The 20,893-nt window shown below is 39.7% G+C and overlaps 1 protein-coding gene across 1 annotated transcript in view; it reads right to left on the bottom strand.

Moving 5' to 3' along the window:
• SESN3 (sestrin 3) overlaps window positions 1-20,893 on the bottom strand; it is a 74,232-nt gene that overhangs the window by 8,235 nt on the left and 45,104 nt on the right. Inside the window, exons 3-9 of the mRNA XM_047070505.1 lie at window positions 17,967-18,164; window positions 16,331-16,513; window positions 12,214-12,450; window positions 11,477-11,651; window positions 5,361-5,479; window positions 4,342-4,532; window positions 1,417-1,561 (exon numbers count right to left, since the gene is read on the bottom strand). Coding sequence (XP_046926461.1) covers window positions 1,417-1,561; window positions 4,342-4,532; window positions 5,361-5,479; window positions 11,477-11,651; window positions 12,214-12,450; window positions 16,331-16,513; window positions 17,967-18,164 — 1,248 coding nt within the window. The remainder of the gene's footprint in view (window positions 1-1,416; window positions 1,562-4,341; window positions 4,533-5,360; window positions 5,480-11,476; window positions 11,652-12,213; window positions 12,451-16,330; window positions 16,514-17,966; window positions 18,165-20,893) is intronic.

The raw sequence follows: 20,893 nt of genomic DNA, 5'->3' as shown, positions 1-20,893 counted from the left end.
CTCAGAGCCTATGTTCACTCCTCGGAAAGCTTTTAAGAACATTTCTTCCTGTATACTTGGAAAGGTACGGAAGTGAAAACCTGAAGCTTACAGCAGTTTGCAATTACTGTCTGGTCCTTGTTAGATATGTGTACCTTCCCTGGAGTCTTTCGGATACAAGCCCCTAAGTGTTGGGGGAGACACACATTAGCTGATAGACTAAAATTAATACCAATGTATTTTTCAAAATAGACTACAAAGAAATGTGTTTTGATATTGCATTTATTTTGATAATGTTCTACGGGTTAGGGATAGTCTCTTGACGAATAAAGGGAATTTCTAGATACAACCCAGTAAAGTAATGCAAACATATAAATAGGGCATATAGATCTGTCAAGAAGAGATGCAGGCAGTAAAATGGGTTATTTATCGTATGTGTGACTGGCCCAAAGACTTCATAAAATCCGTCAGGTATGGAGGCCATAACATTTTCTGTCAAGGCCACAGAGTTAATTAGTGAATGTTAGGACCCTAAATGGATTTTCTTACCCTCAAAAGCTGGGAACCTGCGGTGTAAATGGAAGATTCTTGGACTTACAGGTCAAAACGATCTAGGATTTAAGGCCAGTTCTTCTACTACAACGTTGGTAAAGATCCTTAACATTTATTAGATCTTACATAATGATTCCTATGTATTTCATCCAAAGAAATATTCTTTTTTTTTTTAATTTTTTTTAACGCTTATTTATTATTGAGAGACAGAGCATGAGCATGGGAGGGGCAGAGAGAGAGGGAGACACAGAATCTGAAGCAGGTTCCAGGCTCTGAGCTGTCAGCACAGAGTCTAACGTGGGGCTCGAACTTGTAAACCGTGAGATCATGACCTGAGCTGAAGTCGGACTTAACTGACTGAGCCACCCAGGCGCCCCGAAAGAAATATTCTTACATAAGGGTATATATATTTGGCTCAAAGGTCCTGCATTATATTGTCAAAATACAAAATTACCAAATTGGAATGAGAGACTATCGTACAAATAGGTTAACTCTAATGGCTAGTTCATCTCTAAATGGATATACCTTCTGGGCACGGCACAACCTAACACATCTCAGTAGGGTTGATTTTTGTTAGTCGCTGGACTGGTAGACATTTTCCTAAATGGACTTCAAAAATACCAATATTCAGATCCAGTCTTGCCACGGCTGATTCTACGCTTTTGCCGTACTTACCACACCGGACAAAACACACAACAAAAATTTAGTTAATCTTCAGTAAACCTGAATTTGAAAACATTGTTCAAGGGACAGCCAGATGACGCCGCTTCCTCTTCTTTAATGGCGCTGATTTATTAACACTTTCACGTGCAATTTTTCACAGTCCTTCCTAATGATAGTGGACACATGTCTACGGCACACAGAACGTGCAGTCATGCAACGCACCTTTTCTGAGTGCTTGAACTGACGCCAGTAACTATCATACATGCGCTTGGTAGTTCTCTCAGGATAGCAGGTCACTGTCTTAATGTAAACCTTCAGGCTTCGTTCAAGTAGTTGATTAACTTCTCCGTAATCATAGTCATCATACCTACGAGCAGGAGGACAACAGTTTTATAATGACAAAATCAAACTTCTGGTTTCTCGATTTGCCTCAAGAGAGGTTTATGGTCTAGCGGTTAAATGCCAACAGCTCATCAACTAACTGTTCTAACAGATATTCACTGAGTGCCTCTTATGTGCCGTGCACTTTGCGTGTCCTCTTCTAGGTACTGGTGATACACTGATGAACAGACTGAACAAAAAAAATCCTTGGTCTCATGGAACTGAAATCCTGTTGGAGAGAAAAGAGGGGAAAAAAAAAAAGACAAGCACATAATATGTCAGGTGGTGCTAACCGCTTCGGAGAGAAAAGGAAATTGGAGCCTGTGGTAGGAGGAGCTGCTGATTTTAGGTAGGGTGGCTGACATCTGAGCAAAGGCTAGGAGGAACAGGGCACATGTAAAGCCCCAAGGCAGGAGCCGGGGTTCCAAGGCGGAGGGAGTTAATCCACTGTGTCAGATGCCGCCGGCTGATCGGATCAGATAGGAGCTGAGCACCGAGCACTGGGAGCAGCCGTCCAGAGATCACCGGGAACCTCACCAAAAGTGGTTTCTCTGGTGTAGTACCTTAGTGCATTCAACGGGGAATGGGGGATGAGAAGATGGTGACAGATGTGCGGCGCCTGGGAGCAGGAAAAGGATGCAGCAGCCAGAAGGAAAAGTAGGATGAAGAAAGGATTTTGTTTTTAAAGATCAGAGAAGGAACAGCATTGTTTACATACTAACGGGAACGATCCAATAAACAGGGTAAAGTTGATTTTGCAGGAGAGAGAAGGAAGAATTTTTACTTTTTTTTTTTTTTAATGTTTATTTGTTTCTGAGAGAGAGAGAGAGAGAGAGACAGAGTGTGAGCGGGGGAGCAGAGAGAGAGGGAGACACAGAATCCGAAGCAGGCTCCAGGCTCTGAGTTGTAGCATAGAGCCCAACGTAGGGCTCGAACCCACGAACCGCGAGATCATGACCTGAGCTGAAGTCAGACGCTCAACTGTCTGAGCCACCCAGGCACCCCGAAGTTTTACTTTTAATTACAGTTGACAACCAACTGTATTGGTTATAGGTGTATGACACAGTGATTCAACATTAATGTATTTTACAAAATGCTCACCACAAAGGTAGTTACCATCTGCCACCATACAAAGTTATTACAATCTTACTGACTGGATTCCTTGTGCTGAACATTACATCATCATGACTTATTTTATAACTTTAAGTTTTACCTCTTGATTCCCTTCACCAATTCTGGCCTTCCCTCCACACGCACACACACACACACACACACACACCCGCCCCCCTCCCACCATCAGTTTGTTCTCTTTAACTGTCCGTTTCTGTTTCTTTGCTTTGTTTTTTAGATTCCACATATAAGTGAAATCATATGGTATTTGTCTCTCTCTGACTTATTTCACTTAGCATCATACCCTCTAAGTCTATCCCTGTTGTCACAAATGGCAAGATCTGATTATTTTTTATAGCCGAGTAATATTCCATTGCATGAATATACCACATCTCCTTTATCCTAGAATAGGGATCCTAAATGAGAGGAGATGAGATTTTGTGCCCAAGTGCACAGGGGGACAGTTCATCCATAATACGAGGGAGGAGACAGCAGAGTAAAGGGACACAGAGGCAGACGGGAGGGTAAAGGCAGTAGTAGGAGGTTGTGGCATTTCTCTTCTATGTTTTCAGTTCATTTTTAACCCCAAAATATGCTCAGTTAAACATAAGTATTCAAAGATTTTTATCTGAGCTTTTTTGGGTAGTATCCAACAGGTAAATATAATCACCATAACATGTTATTTAGTGTCTTGAATACAATTTATCATAATTGAATTAAATTGTTAGTATTTATTTTTCTTAATTAGGTAGATATAATGTGTGTGTTTCAAAATGTGATGGTTCTGTGATAATTTATTGTCTGGACTGGTAAATGAGCAAAGAGCACAGTTATTATTTACCATCACAATAGTGTCTTCTAGGTGGAATGCTTTACTCTTAGATGTTTCAGGAAAATTTCTGTAAATTAAAACTACAGAAGATACTTTGCTCAACAAATTGCATTCTAATTCCATTCCATAAAGGTTTTCTGATACTGTATCAGAAAGGATACAGTAGAGTCAAGTTGAATGTATTCGTGATGGCGAATCTTCTCTTTTTGCAAATCTATCTCCATAAATGCCTTCAAAACCCAGCTCAAAAAGGCACATTCTCCCAAAAAAGCTTTCCTGATTAGACCATTCAATCTCATTTGCTCATGTACTCACTGTTCTCTCAATGCCAGTTTTCTAAAGTTAGAGGCCATTAATTTATATTGACTGATGGTTTCATTTCAGTGTTCTCCTGTGATCTTTATGAGGACACAATCTATCCTACTTTTATTTAGACCCTAATTGCTATTCTTTTAAAAATAAACAAACAAACCAACATTTATGACAGTGAGCTAAAGGGACATAATAGATGGTTTTTTAACTCCCTGATTCTTACAGGAAGGATTCTTAAAATGAGTCTGAGCCCATCCTATCCCCCGATGATTACTGATTTTTTTCCCTCCTCAATAAATTCTTATTATTGTATTTACAGGTACATGCTAAGATTCCCCACAGTTAAACAAAGAAAAATGTTCTTCTCTAAAATGGAAGGAATTTTTAAAAATCAGAAGTCCACAGGTAATATTCTCTCCCTAGTACTATATAGCGTTGAAGAAGACAGAAGCGAGGATCAGGCCAGAATTTTCATTTAGAAATGTTCCAAACTGTCTTGACAACGAACATACCTGATTCCAAACATACAGTGAACATAGTTGAATAAAGCTCTGCGCAGCATGGTGGTATCAACGTCCTCATGGGTGGCCATAGTGTTATAGGTGAGATTGTAGACCATGCGAAACTTCTCATCAAGAAGGTGTCCAATGTCAGAATAAAGTCTGTTCACCAGGGAGAACCCATGATTTTCCCAGGTATAGTCCTAAAAGGAGAAGTTGCATCCAGTTGCAAAATGGTCACTCTCCATTTACACTGTGTATTTTTATTAAATATAATTACTGAAGCAAGTACGTGAACGTATTTCAACTCTAATTCTAAGTTGATAGCTCTACGAAGAACCTTTCACATCGGTCTGTAGATGAGAGTGCCTCCTCAGTGGGGACCACGGTTTGACATGTTGGGATGAACTCTGGCCACCTCCTGTAGTCAGGTAGGATGCAAACGACACCCTTATCTGGAAGAACACCTTCCAGAATGCTGGAATATTCCTACGTGACCAAAGCTGCTCAGTGACACAATCAGCAGATCACGTGGACAAGTGCCAAGGAGTCTGTCTTAATTCAAACTTACACTCTTGTTAGGAGCCATATTGCTATGGTGGCTCCGTTTTGTAGGGGTGGGAGTAGGGTGGTGCTTGAGCCCAGAGCTACCGGTGGGTGGGTGATCTTATTACCAAATGCCATTTTATTATAAATGGAACTTTAATCGCTTGATTTCCTCCCTGCTCCTCTCCAAGAAAAAAAAAATGGTATGAACATTATACAATTACCATGTAATAATGCAAGTAACTGAACAAGACAGATTCCTTTTGCTTTCTTAGAGGGGGAAACATAGAAATAATAAAATAATAAGCTGTCTACTGGGAGATCAAATTAGACTAGGCTAAAAACAAGGTTACGTAAAAGGATTTACGGACTCTATCAAAATGACCATTAATTTCTTTAGAAGTCAATGGATTTACATTTCAACATTTCACAGTTAGAGGACAGTATTTATTCTCTAGTTCCTCTGAACGAAAGGCATCTTCTACCTGAGCTCGGAATGTTGGCAAATGCTCTTCTCCTCGTCTGGCAAAGTCCTCATACCCAAAACCAGGGTCTTCAATGTATCGGGAGACATCAGATGTTATAATCATGTCATCTTCAAAATCTAAGGGCAACAATGAACATTCTAGTATAAAGGAAACTGTATACAGATCAATGCAACTGTTCCATTTCCCTCCACCTTTTAGCTTTTCCATGGATTTCTGAAGTGACAATATTGACTTCACAGCTTAAGTTTTGGATACAATTTCATTACCAAAACAGAGGCAATCAGCATATAAGTGTGGTTGTCTGGGCGAGAAAATGACTACACTGAAATATCTAAGCAGCAGTGGCAAAGGATCAATACACTAGTTTTACTAGCGCATATAAATGGAGTATAAAGCTTAAACGTTATTTGAACTCAACGCGGGATGAAGAGGGAAAGAGAGGAGGTGAAGGGAAAAGACCACTTCAGTGGAGCTTAAAGTTAAGGTAGATTTTGTTAAAATTTGATGGTGTTTCATCTGGATGTGTTCATGGTAAAAATTAGTGCAGTGTAGTTCATGATTAGCTCACCAGCCGGCATTTACGGAGAGGGCCTGGGAAGGGAACTCAGCAGGGAGGAAAGTGGCCTTTTTGGGTACCACTGTTATAATTCTTAGTTGACTTGGGTGCTAAAATAGGAAGATTCAGTTTGGGAAAATTCACTGAGTTTTACACCTAACGTATGTGTGCTTTCCTGTGCATGTGGAGATAAAAAAAAAGCTTGTATGCGTCATAGGAAGTAAACAATGTGTTGATGAGATTGTGATTAAAATATTATAAATGTGGCATTCAGGAAAAGATAGACTACAAGAATCTTTAAGACAGCTGGCTTCTGCATACTTGATAAGAGTAAAAATTTACCACTGAAAAATTTTATTTCATTTTTTAAAGTTTATTTATTTTGAGACAGAAGAGAGAGAGAGAGAGACGCAAGAGAGAATCCCAAGCAAGCTCCACACTATAAGCATGGAGCCTGATGTGGGGCTCGAACTCACAAACCAGGAGATCATGACCTGAGCCATGTCATGACCTGAGCCTTGACTCCGAAGTCAAGAGTTAGATGCCCAACCAACCAAGCGCTACCCAGGAGCCCACCACTGAAAAAATTTTAAACGCTCAGTGCATGTTAATTTGGTGTAAAAACAATTCTCTTCCAACTCACTTTTTTTTTTAGGTTAGTCTGTCTTCATACTTTTTTCCGATTTCAACCACTGAAAGGGAATGAGCTACCTTTATTTACTACCTTCTACTCTAGAAAGTGAACATGCTCTTTTCAAAATAAGAGAAAAAATACTCCTTCCATGCAAAGACCAATGTTTTCTTATTAAGTTATTTTAATCAGTATCAAATAAATCTAATACTTAATAAGTAATTAATAAACAAATATTAAATAGCTCCTAAAACAATTTGATGGCATAAAAAAACCAATTCTTAACCAGACAGTCTTGAGAAGCTTAAACAAACAAGGGCAATTATAGTAATGCATCCAGAAGATGTGGTCAATTAGTACTGCCTTCATTATCTTTAATCTCTGTTCTTTTGTGAAAATCCTAGCAATAATTATTCTTTCCTTACAAGGTTTAACCTTTCCTTAGGTCACTGCCATGGCCTAATGGGTGCTTGATAATGTCAGGAGAGATCAAGCATCCAGGCTACCCAACTTTGGAAATATTAAAATTCTTACCTAACTTCTTTATTATACCAAATGAGAAGAGACTGGCATTTGTTGAGGGCTTACTATATACAAGGTACTATGCTACGTACTTGGTATCTATTTTTTTTTGTTTGTTTCATTAATGCAAAAAGAAGTACCTCCTTAAGAAAAAAGTAAACTAAGTGTCAGTTACACCACTGTCAGTGAGAAATACCATGCGGATTCATTTAGGAGGATGTGGAAAACTTGGAAACCCTGGACTACGTAATCTGATCTGAAGCTTTCAAGTGACTTTCCGTTTTCTAAAACAAAATCTCAGACTTATCCCTCGCCCAACCCACAACCACTGCACTGTCTCCTCCTGTTGCACAACTCTCTTCGGGTAAATGGAAACACTTTGAAAATGGCATTTTCGATCCTTTATCTCTTAACATTTACGATTGACGTTAGGCTTTCCTTAATTCAGTCCATCACAGACTAATCAATAGAAACGAGGCAAAAAATTAAAAATGTGCAGCGATCACTGCAGTGCTAGGCAAACGAGAAGTTTTGTGGGTTGTGAAGTAAAATCAAACCAAGAACAGTGAGTGATAACTAAAGTGTGTAAAACAGTTTCTCTCCTGACGTGATCCTTCCACCCACACTGCACAACCAGTTGGGTTTCATTTGGCAAATACCGATACTGGAGTTGACCATTACACAACTGGTTCATTTGATGGTGATGTTAGTTTTTGTTTTGCTCATATGCATTTTCAAAGTTGTCGTATGCCTTTCAACGTTTTTAAATAAACAATGAGTAACTAAACAAATAAGATAGAATTTATCCTACGAATAATATCCCTTTATTCATTTTAAAATTAGGAGTTAGGGTGCCAGGGTAGCTCAGTCAGTTAAGCATCTGACTCTTGACTTCAGCTCAGGTCATGATCTCATGGTTGGTGGGTTCAAGCCCTGCATCAGGCTCTGCATTGACAGTGCGAAGCCCGCTTGGAGTTCTCTCTCTCTCTCTGCGTCTCTCCCTCTCTGCCCTTCCCCTACTTGCTCTCTCTCTTTCTCTCTCACTCTCACTCTCAAAATAAATAAACTTAAAACAATAAAAAATTTTAAAAAATAAATAAAATTAAGAGTCAATCAAAACCTGTTTGCCGATTTCATCCACGGAAAGAAATGTACAAAGGTCTCTCAAACTACAAATGCTTTTTCTCTAAATTTATTTCGAGAAGTTAAAATTAGTACTCTGATCAACAAATCTAAAACTCCAATTTTAACTCTATCTAAAACAAATATTTCAGTCTAGACTCAAAGGAAATAGTATGTTGCACACAGGCTGGATTCATCTGCCCCTAACAGAACACAGAAAACACTCTATTACAGTAGTGGGATGGCTTTCTAACTTGAGAAACAAAAAAAGAATAAAAGCTAGTTAACTCGGTTACCAAGCTATAGAATACCACCTCTGTAGAACATTTTAAACATTTTCTTCAAAAGGCTTGAAAAGCTATTCTTAGAATCTCCACATGGAATCTGGAATGCTTTATCACACTGGTCAAACCAAGAAATTCATTACAGAAAAAATATAAATTTCTATTTCCATTTTACAACATGGTTAAGGTTATAAAAATGACTTCATAAGCCATTGTACAGAGTCCTTTTGCTGTTACCTTTGTGGGACTAGCAAATGTGGTATTGGGAATGGTTAAGAGTAAACAACAAAATGATTTCTTCCCTGAACGATTTACAAATGATACAGCCTCTCTTGTCAAAACTAGAACATAATTTCTGGCTAGGATTTAAGACTTGCTAGCAAAAATTCACTGCAGAAGGCAGAAGTCCCTGCTCAAGGGTCCAAGAAGGCAGAGGCTGGGGTCCAGAATGTATTTTCAATATTAAAAACAAAACCGACTAAAAGAAATAAAATATTTTTATCCTTCAAGCTCTAGTGATGTTAGAGAAGCTCTTAAAAGTTAATGTCTGGGGGCCCATGGGTGGCTCAGTTGGTTAGGCAACCGACTGCGGCTCAGGTCATGATCTCACAGTTCGTGAGTTCGAGCCCTGCATCGGGCTCTGTGCTGACAGCTCAGAGCCTGGAGCCTACTTCAGATTCTGTGGCTCCCCTCTCTCTACCCCTCCCCTGCTCACGCTCTGTATCTCCCTGTCTCTCAATAATAAATAAACGTTAAAAAATTAAAAAAAAAGTTAATGTCTGAAAGCAAATAGATATTACTAACCTTAATAAAAATGTTTACATTTTAAAATATTGGTTTACCTAGAAGGTTCACCCTAAGCTTATAATTTTCCTTTGTCCCATGTATTCTCTCTGGATGGTTTTTATAAATAACTCTTTTGATTTTAACTCCCAATTACATGCCTATAAACTTCCAAAATTTCATCTTGAGTTTAAAACCCTCTCCTGGGGGCACCTGGGTGGCTCAGTCAGTTAAGCATCTGACTCTTGATTTCGCTCAGGTCATGATCTCATGGTTTGTGGGTTCAAGCCCTGCCTTAGGCTCTGTGCTGACAGTGGGAGCCTGCTTGGGATTCTCTATCTCTCCCCCACTTCTGTGCACGCACACGCTCTATCAAAATAAATAAACTTAAAAAATTAAAAAAAACAAACACACAAATCAAACCCTTTCCTGACCCTCAGACTATCTGCCAGCCCCTTCCTACTCAGGTGTGGTTTGCAGACTGGCAGCACTGACAGGACTTGGGGGAATTTTAGAAATGTGGCCTCTCAGGTCCTAGCCCAGACTGACTGAATCAAAATCGGCATTTCAACAAGATTCCCCCAGGGACTCACATGCAGTGAAAGTCTGAGAAGCAGTGTACTAGACATCTCCAGACCTCTTAGCTCAAAATGTCCCAAATATGGCAGACTGCATGCTCCTGAAGGTTAGAAAGGTCATCACGATAAGGCCTCTGTTTACCTAACCAGCTTATGTGATGACATTACCTACATCATCACCTCTGCCCTAACAACACGGAACCACTTGTTCCTGTGCCCGGCATCCTGTTTCCTTACCATCATGCCTTGGCTCAGTTGACTGTTTGCCACCAACCCCCTTGCACTCAAGTCTCTTAGAGCCAAATGGCTGGAGGAAGTCTTGTAGGGCCCCTTCTGTGCACGTTCCTCTCCCACCAACAGTGGATTCAGGGCCCTCTTCTAGGCTCCTATACTGTTCACATTCTGCTACATATTGAAATTGTTTCTCTCCCATCAGCACTGGGAGCTCCCAAAGGGTAGGAGTTGTGTCCTATTTAGCCTGAAAGCCTTAGCTCCCACTACAGTGCCAAGACCAACTAGGGAACTCAAGGCATGTTTGTAGAATGGATATTAAGCTAATACCTAAAACACCATGTTTCTTTACTTGGGATTTCCTGCCGCTTAGAAGCTCTGAGAAACTAGAACTTAATATACTCAATTTGGTGGATAAAATCTATCATAAAAAAGATCGTCAGGGGAGATGATAAAAGGGGTTTTTGTTCTTTCTGGCAAAACTTCTGAGAACTACTGGTCAGTGCTATGTTTAACAAGCAAGTTATGTTTAACAAACAAGTTATGGTCAAATCAGTTACCCTTGGAATTTATGAGACTGGGCTTAAGACTAAAAATTTTTTAAATCAATGGAACTCTATTTTTAAAATGTGATGTAGATTGATGACTTTGAAGGGTTTCGGCTTTCTACCGAGTCAATGCTATTTTAATAACATTTACTATGTGGTATTCAACATCTTTTTTAGTCATAACTGAAAGGTCTCCTAATTCAATGTCTCTGAGAGTATTAGAAAAAAAAGTACATTTTTAAGACTAGAGCAAAGAAGCCTAGCTTTTAATACAGAATGAATTCCTCCTTTTAAAAGAGAATGAATTCCTCCAAATCCCATACAAGAAAATGACCTAAATAATACATTTTTATTAAATTCTGAAGATTTCTCCAAAGAAATCTTGCAAACGCAAGTACAATGTAATTTTAGAACTAATGTGGAAAAGTAACAGTGCGAGAACAATCCTCCCACATGCTCCCCACGCGCACACAAAAAAGGCAGAGATGTATTATAAGAATGTTATCTATTGAAACAGGATTTCACTTATCACTTGAAAACATCACAAAAGTAGAATGAATCAGGTATCTCTTAACTTTCTAAGCAACTGTTCTGCTTTGAATAACATTTTCTGCAGGACAGAGCGCGTCCTGCGAAGCTGCAAGTTCCTGTCAGCTGGACCTGGGGTGCATTGAAAGACGCACGAACCTAACGGGAGAGCACCAGCATTCGGGCAAGGTGGAGGAGGAGGCCTACATAAGAGGAACATGGTGGTCGCAGAGTCGCTTCTACACGTCTATATGAAAAATACCGAAGGTGGTCTGTCAGGGATACAGGAGGTCAAGGGCAAAGACAGTGGGGGCTTGGGCAGAAGCACACCTGAATGAGGAAATGAATGAAAAGTATCTCCAGAGACCACAAAAAGACTTTCTTTCTTCTCCTTCTCAAAGCGAGTGGTCATTTCTTCCTGAGATGCCTCTTCATCTTCCCTTTCTTCATGAAGCCTTTTCATTCTTTCCATTAAGGCCTCTAGCTCGCTTAGAGAATCTACAATCTGGAGCCAGGAAAGATCATGTTGGGTGTTATTAAGAATTATTCTAGTACATGTCTCTGTCTCCCAATGTCACCTTATTATGTACAGTGGCACGGGCACAGTTTAGGCGGGTTTTAACTCCAAAGGGAATCAAATGACAGATTTCAGACATTTTCAGAAGTATGACGTTTCTGCTTCAGTTGCAAACACAGAGAATTGATAAGTATAGATATATTTAATCTAGAATTCTAGCATTTGGTATATATTATAGTTTATTTTAAAAAATGAGGCAGCCTTATGATTTGCAATAACATCTATTTGCTTTAAAAGCCTCTTAAGACAATTCAGAACTTCGTGTACAGGTTGCATTTTTACAGTAAGAAAAACTGTACAAAAATATTTCAAGTATATGATATCCTGTAGAGTCCGACCATGATTTCTTTCTAGATATTTTTAACATTGGGAAATTTAAAGGCAAAATAGTAAAGAAAAACAGTCTGACCATGATTTCTTTCTAGATATTTTTAACATTGGGAAATTTAAAGGCAAAATAGTAAAGAAAAACAAAGTTCAGAAAACTGACCCCGAAGTTGCTGCCTGTAAGGGATGCGTTCTCTATGCTGTTGTCATTAGCGAGATCGCAAACACAGAAATTGTTGACTGATATTAGCCTGAATCCGTTGGAGATTTCTGGATCTCTCTCTGGATTGATGCCACTACCAAAAACAAAGCTTGCCAAAGCATGATAATGTGCCAGTAGGACCACAGCATGTACCAGTTCGGGCAGAGACCAATTATTTTCTCCAGTTTTGACAAGTTTCTGAAATGAGAAAAGCAAATCAGAGTAAAAATGAAAATCACAGAATGCTACAAAGCAATTTTGGAAAGCATGAAAAATCCGCCAGTTTTATGCCCATTTATAGTAATCAAACATAAAACTCCCTTTTGAAAATGTTTCACATAATAAAGATATGGCTTTGGCCAAACAATATTGCATTAAACTGTCAAACCTAACAATATAATTCTGTGGCAGATTCCTCTAAATCCCTTATACGCTCAATGGAACTTCTGCTTCCAAAGCACTTTTACATGTTACGTGGTTTTCATAAGATATTTCAGAGAATCAAAGAACACGGAAGCTAGAAGGCACTTTAGAGATGATCTTGCAAAACCATTCATTTTAAGGTTTTTAGGTAAAGACTTTTACCTTAAAAGTCACACAAAAAAAACCCAATTCGGTAAGGCAACTTTGTTAGTCGTCTTTTAGAGATCTTTCCTGATGGAGAAAGAGCCTATGGCAGATGATAGAAACCATACCTCACCTTTGAATAAGAACTTCAAAAGTTTCAGAGCACTGTTTCGTATGTTATTTTACTTCATCCTCCAGCTGAATGATGGAATCACAAGTGAAGCCATTAAAAACAGTGATGTTTCCATCCCCATTTTCTCCGAGAGCCAATTCCATCTGGTAATCCACTGGGGATTCTTTCCCATCAGTGTTCTTGCTCTCTTGCTTGGGGTACATGTCTGTGTCCTGCTGCTCCCCACGAACCTAAACTTTTATTTAATTTTGCTCACTTCACAGCCAACCCCCCCACCAAAACCTCTTTTGCTTTACTCTCCATTAACCACACACACACACACACACTCACACACACACGCTCACTCACACACACACTCACACACAAGAAATTTAATATATTACCAAAGGCTCAGGAAAAAGGAAAAATTAATCACAACCTACCATCCTAATATAGTTTTTATGTATTTTATTTTATTTTTATAAGCATAATTATGTCATCAGAGGATACCTCTATTTTGGGGGGCCTCACATTTTGACATGTTCAATTTTCACGAGGCTCCATGGTCTTACTTAACGTTAAGCGTGGGCCATCTATCGCATGGCAGTGGAAATATGGAACTACTTCTCCATCTTCGAATACCCTGTCAGATCCTCAAATTGCTTCTATTTTTTTGTGTACCTGTTATTATAAATAGCATCTTCATGCTACAGCTGTGTTCATATTCTAGAAACAACTCCCAATAGGACTTTTAGGGCAATTATGATGTGAAGACTTTTGCTAATGCTGCCAAAGAGACTTCCAAAAGGATTGGTAGAATTTACAATGCCTTTGTCAGTCTTCTCCAAGAGTATTAAACCTGAGAGGACAGACAGCCAACACTCATCACCTCGAAATTCGCATCTCACATTCATTTCTGTATCTTTAGTTCATTAGAACCTGCTTTTTGAAGCAAGCTCCAGAAGCTACTTTCACTAAGGGCACATATGACCTCCAACAGGGCAGATCTATTTCTTTTTTAGCACGTATCCTATTTGATCTCTGTAGAATTTATGTTTTCCTTACTTCCTCCCTTGAAATTAACCTCCCTTGCCTTCAGCACTCCCACTAATTTGTTTTGCACCCTGTCTACCCTGCGATGCATGTCTCCCCATCTCCCTCCCAGCCCCCTTCTTCTTCTGCTTGCCTCTGAAATGCTCTCTTCTACCCATGATCTCCTTTCCTTGTGCAGTATCTCCCCGGAAGGATCGGCCATTCATTCAACTTGATCTTCGCTTATCTGTAAATAACTGTCTGCTTTTATTTCTAATCTATCCTTTATCTTCAGTCACAGACCTGTGTTTCCTCCGGTAACTGGACATCACTAAACGGATGTCACAATCTTCCATTCTCAGGGCTGCGTGTATGCCGTCCCGCTCATGGCACGGCCTCTTGCCCGGTCAGGAAGGTAGAAACCTTACTGATTCTCCTGTCTCACCCAGCCCCTCCACCCTCACATTCTATGAGTCAGCAAGCCCTGCTTTTTCTCATGCAGACTGCTTACATACAGTCTGATCGCTCCTCTTTATCTCTCCAGGGCTTAAAAAAAGTCATCTCTCAAGTGGACTGCGGCAATGGCTTTATGACTGGCTCCCCTGTGTCTAGCCTGTACCATTTGTGATTTGTCTTCTGCACCACCACATACACTCATATTACAACTCAGCTCAAGAACCTTTAATGGTTCTTCATTCTTTATCCTAGGGATTCCCTAGGATCAACATCTTTTGATCACATATACTTCTGACAGTGCCAGTTGGAGGGGCCCAACCCCTGAGAGCACGTACATTTACGTATAAATTAAGACATACTAAAAAAAAATACTCATAAAGTACATTTTATATAGTTAGTTATAAAAATATACTGTACTACTAATATTGTAAAATATACAAGTAGAGAAACTGATTAAGGAGAGAATACATGTGCACCCATGTGTGCATATACACGATTTGCTAACATTTTGAAGAACTGCCTTGTGTACCCCTGAGGTGACATAACATGACTCTGGAGAACACAGCTTTCTAAGGATAGGACATAAATTCTTTAGTACAGTATCTGCCGTGTCAAAACAACATGCTGTCAATTCTTCCCATCTCTTACCCCCACCTCACATAACCTGCCCTTGATTCAGTCACCCAAAGCTATTGGCTACTTTCCCAACATAAAATGTTTCCATTGTCTGTCTGGAATACCTTCTGCTACCTGAAAATTCCCACTTACTCTTCAAGACCTGTCTCAAATGTTACCTCTTTCATGCAATTTCCTGGTCCCATTCTTTTTATTCATACCTTCATACACTATGGTGCGGTGATCATCGTCATTACCTCTCTTTCTTTCTTCCCCTAGATTCCAAGCATGGGTAAGGGCAGGGTCTCCCTTTTTAGACCCACCAAACCACAGGGCACCAAGTTATTAACATATGGCATAAAAATAATGATTACTTCTTCTATCTAAGTTACACATTATCAAATCAGAACATAAACTTCAGGACAGCATTATGTTTTCACGTGTTCTCAGACAGATATTCAAAAGCTACGAGTATAAAGAATAACCAAAGCTCCGCTTGGTTTAACTGGGGAAATAATTAACAAAAATGTAGTCTAATAAGAGTATCAAAAAAACCAAGAACATTTATATACATTAGAAGCAGAGATTTTAAATACCTAAGACTTCTCTGATAGTAATTTCGGTGACAGCTGCTAGGTACTGAATAGTTACCAAATGCCAAGCACAGTGCCGGGATATTGCATAATGGCCTCACTGAAGCTCCTTTCTGCTACCAAGTGCTCTAGTCAATTGCAACTCTGTTTCTCCTCTAAGCTGGCGGGTCCACGGAGCATTTCAGCCTTCACACCACTTGGCAAATCACTTTGTATTTGCAAAACTGTATCTTGCAAATCTCAAAATTATGAAATGTTAAGAACCAGAAAAGGGTTTAGAACTCATTTAATCCAGGCCCCTCATTTTACAGATGGGGGAACTGAGGCCCACAGAAGTGAATTCACTAAAGGTCACAAACATGTGAGAACCCAGGTATCCTAAACTGCCAGTTTATTTTCTTTGTTCCACCTCCTGCCTGAAAACAGAAATCACCTTTTCTCTTGGCCACTCACTAAAGTACCCACAGAGCTAATTACTGATTACCTAAGGAGGCATATTCATCTGCACCTAAATTACAGACTTTCTACGTTTATCTCTTCTACATACTGATATACTATGTTTAAATTTCTAATATGCAAGTATTTAAAACTAAGTCTTAAGCAAAAACAAAAACGAAAAAACCAAACCAACAAAAAAACCCAAAACAAAAAAGCTCTTAGTTAGAATCATTAGTAAACCTTCTTACAACCCAGCACTTGGTACCTGAATGTGCTCTTTCGTGATGAGCCAGGGTCGGTGTGCTAGCAGCTTATTTATTTCATTAAGATTCTTCAGTCTTTGTGGTACGTATTCCAAGCCATTCAACCACTCAGCAATCCCTCCTGTCTTTAAAAATTCATCCACATGCATGTTTATTAAGTAAGAACACTGATGTCTAGCTGCAGCCTAAAACACAAAAAGAGTTCGGTGACAGAACCATCATGGTAAAAGTCTTAGTCTACTATTTCTAAACAAATCATTTATTTGGCATTTAATAATTTTAACACCAGTAAATTCTTTTCTTACAGATTCCTCTTCCTTCTGAAACTTCTATCACAATACTGCCATAGATTCCTGACTCAATACACGTGGCTGGTATCTGTATAAGCAAACACTTGTCACATGAAGGCAATTCCTTCCTCATCCAGAAGCTGGCACAGATCAACCTAGAATCCACCTTCTAGCTGTGTCAAGAAAATACATGTCCGTTTCATTATGGTAAGTGATATAAACTATATTCTACCTGAGACACAGTAAAAGCTCACTAACTTGTATTCTCCCCACTCAAGAAGGCAGGCTAATTTGGCCGTCTCTCTTACCCCGGCAAGATAACTGTGATTTCAGAATTATCTGTGCACATCAGCCCTACTGAGATAAGACTAAAGCCGGCGGACACTGTTCCTTCCTATGCAGTCAAAACCGCCAACCTGGGAAATCCACGCAAAGCAGACTTTTCACAGCTCTCTTCCCCAGGACTGCCTCTCAGCGAAATAGCACTGTTTGCTCGTTCTGTTTGCTGTATCTTGTTTATCTCTTAGTTTGTGATCATTCTAAGTCTGCCTTCGGCCTGACTGTCGTCAACACTGTAAGCCGGAATTACAGTCTCGGGCGTGTTCATCAGTCGACAGAACACAGAACGCTGCCCTTCTCTTGTTTAAAACCGCAGGGAGTGCATAAACAGGATCATCACGTTAAACTAGCCTGCTAACTCCCCAGCTGTTCTCCTACACTCTCAACACATGGCACTTGGGCCATGTCCCTCCTCTTTTTCTCCACTAACAGTCCAACTGTAACACTGTTTCTTTCTATCCTTCTCGCTCCTGCCGCCTACCATCCCGATTTATAATTCTCTCCCCACCCCCAGCGAAACATTAACTAGTTTGTACCAAGTACGATACTTGGCAGTGTTATCATCCATTTAAGAATTCTCTTATCCAGAGTCTCCACTGGTGCTGATACTTTCCTCTTCTTTGGCCAAATTAGTGATGCACTTCACGTATTAAACGGCTAAACAAGAGGTCACAACCAACCTGTTTCATATTCATAATAAAAACAAGGTGCCAGTAGCAAACCCCAAACTTGTGGGATATTAGGGCTATCGCTTTGGACCCTAGACGCATCATTAACAAGAGAAGAGACTGACACACTTAAATGAGAAATACACAGTGCCTTAAGGAATCTGAAAGCAGTCAAAATGTATCCAAGAGACGGCGTCTGAAAAGCCACGGGCTTCTTCAATTCTTAGTTCTACAAAACGATACGCAGCTCTACACACACGAACACACACACACTAGAAGGGCGGAGAAGGAGCGCGCGAGGACAACGTCCCGCGAATCAGGAGACGGGGAACCCAGCGCACCATTATTGCGATGTAGTGCCGGTGCGGCAGAGGAAGGGGGCCGTCCATGCGCAGCATGTAGAACTGGCTCCGCAGGAAAGACTCCAGGTACTGAGCGTGCAAACTCATGACCTGTGTGATGTTGTCCAGGCGACCGGATGTAGAGTATTCTTCCACGAGAAAGTTAGTACGTTCATCCACTGTGTTTGCTTGGACAACCTAAACAGTCAAGAAACACACAAAATGATTACCGAGAACTAACGTATCTTTCGTTGACCGAAGTTATGCCACCATCGAAGCAAATGAATGTTCTTTTCATATGAACAGACACTGAAATTACGCAGTTGCTCAGGCTAGAAACAGAAAAAAAAAAAAAAAAGCACCACTCTTTCTTGGCTCTGGGACCACCATTTATTAGACAACAAATGTCGAGTTATCAAACACTATACACACAGCTACGAGTCTGGAGAAAAGAAGCTTCCATCTGCTGCACCAGGCACATAAGGCAAAATTTTCAGGGCCCACTTGCCTGGCCGTTATTACACCAATTCGTGGTGAGGCGAAAGCAGTGGCGTTTGATTCATGTATTTACAATTTTATCGCAACGGCCCACGAAGATACTTAATCACATAATCTTTTTTTTTTTTTTTTTAATTTTTTTTTTCAACGTTTATTTATTTTTGGGACAGAGAGACACAGAGCATGAACAGGGGAGGGGCAGAGAGAGAGGGAGACACAGAATCAGAAACAGGCTCCAGGCTCTGAGCCATCAGCCCAGAGCCTGACGCGGGGCTCGAACTCACGGACCGGCGAGATCGTGACCTGGCTGAAGTCGGACGCTTAACCGACTGCGCCACCCAGGCGCCCCTAATCACATAATCTTAAGGCAAATATTTTCGGTCTGATCTTTTGCTTGTTTTCGTTCAACATTAAATAAAAAGCTTTCTGAAGTTCTTTTAGGGACAAAGGAAAATGTGATAATTTGTAGAAAGTGTTCATTGAAAAAATTAGTAAGGACACTAGAATACGGTCATTCGTATTTTCAGCCTATTGTATTAATGACTACAAACAAGGTTAGTTATTAAAATGGACGTCCTCCATCCCAGGGAATCAAAAGAACTTTCTCAAGAATAGATGAGTCCATATAGCTTTATACACAATGACAGCTTGGGCATCACACCAAGAATTGGCTCTGAAGGTGCTAAGAGCTTATCAGCACCTTGTAGAAGAGAGCTGGCTCTGTGGGAATTAATGGACATGAGATGAATATTTCTCTGATTGGTTCATTACTTACTGAAACTTTAGAATTAGAATTCCAGACTTAAGAATACATTCCCCACTGTAGATTCAGAATGCAATTCGAGCTCATGCATCGAGTTAACAGCACAGCCTGGTCTAGAATCCAGATTTTCTGAAGTCCAGGCTAATGGTCTTTCTAAAGACCCATACTGCTATCAGAAACTCTGTTTACTCTTTAAGGCTGGCTTCACAGTCTCTTCTGAAAAAATAAGTACAAATTACACAAAGGCACTATTGACTGAGGAAAATGTAATCCCAAAGGAAATACAATGTTTGAAAAGTGCGAACTGTGAGGAAATGTTAATTACAATGGTGTAAAAAAGCAATTTCAGTTCAGCTAGTTAAAAAGCCACATACACTTTCATTTGCCCATTTCCCCACATTTTGTCAACTACAGGGACCAAGTGATGTGAACAGCAGTAAGATCTGGGTCAACCACGTGTCATTAAAAAGAGATTTGTTGGTTTGGTTTTGTTTTCCCCAGCAGTTTCTTTTGTTTAACTGATGCGGAAGACATTAATAGATGCAAGAGGTCCCGAAAACAGTGGTGGCTTCTGCAAACCAGATGACCTTCAGATACACAGCGTGAACACAGCTGTTTCTGGAAGTCTTTATGTATATGAGGCAATCACTCCGCCAAGAGTGGCCCCTACCCTGTCTGAGGAAAATGGGCATCGGCACAGCTGTCTTTCTAATGACTGGTCACTACCAAGATCAGCTAGAGATGCCGAGTTCTCCAAACATTACTGTTAACTTTCCTTTAACCTTTCCATTCAAACGGTAAGGTCACTAAAAAAGCAAAATGAAGATGAAGAAAAACTGACACTGGCCATGACCTGGTAGACATTCTTCAAATTCTATTCTTCCCTCTGTTCAGAAAATGCCCCACAGATAAGAGCTGCTCTGTAAACAATCTTTTTTGACTACTTTAAGAACAGTATAGGAAGGACGCTGATGCTCTAAGATGAATGTCTTTGCAGTAAATAGTCAATCAGCATATACAATCATATTCAGTAAGTTAATAACTCCTTCAAGCAGAGAAAAACTCCTCAATCAGTAAGTGGTTCTTAAACTTTTCTTAGCTCAAGTTTCTATCTGAGAGGCACCTAGGAATCTAGGAAGTCCTGCACATTGCTATGATCTTTCATAGAGATGTATATCCACAAAACAGGCACAAATCTTCTATTGGTTATAATTTCCTTTGCATTATGTTTTACAACCTCTCTTTCTTGCATTTACCATCTTGACTCCCCACCTTCACCAAAGGTACAGATTATACAGATTATATTGACATTCCGCCCGGAGACTTAGAACCAAAACAAAAGAGTAATTGCTAATGATGTAACAGCATGTTTTGTTTAATAGGTTTAGTTGGGAAACTCATATTTTCATTTCAAAATATTTATTTTCTTAACATTTATATAGCCTATATTCACCATGAAATGGTGGCTATTTAAAAACCCAAAAACCTTCAAGTTAATATTAAACTTAATTAAAAAAAAACTTCATTACTGTTAGCAGCTTTGTTCAGAAAAGTTATATTTGAAATCAAATAGGGTAATATTTAATTTTTCTAACCGCATAGGACAACTAACTCTAAAATAAAAAGGCAGATTCTTATACACATAAACTTGTAAGTGACATTCAAA

This window comes from Lynx rufus, unplaced genomic scaffold, assembly GCF_022079265.1.
Source record: "Lynx rufus isolate CCGP_SWC_20201006 ecotype Redwood Valley unplaced genomic scaffold, mLynRuf1.p SCAF_9, whole genome shotgun sequence".
NCBI classification, from domain to species: domain Eukaryota; kingdom Metazoa; phylum Chordata; class Mammalia; order Carnivora; family Felidae; genus Lynx; species Lynx rufus.
The sequence above is the reverse complement of the archived record's forward strand: the minus strand, read 5'-3'. Positions and strand labels throughout refer to the sequence as shown.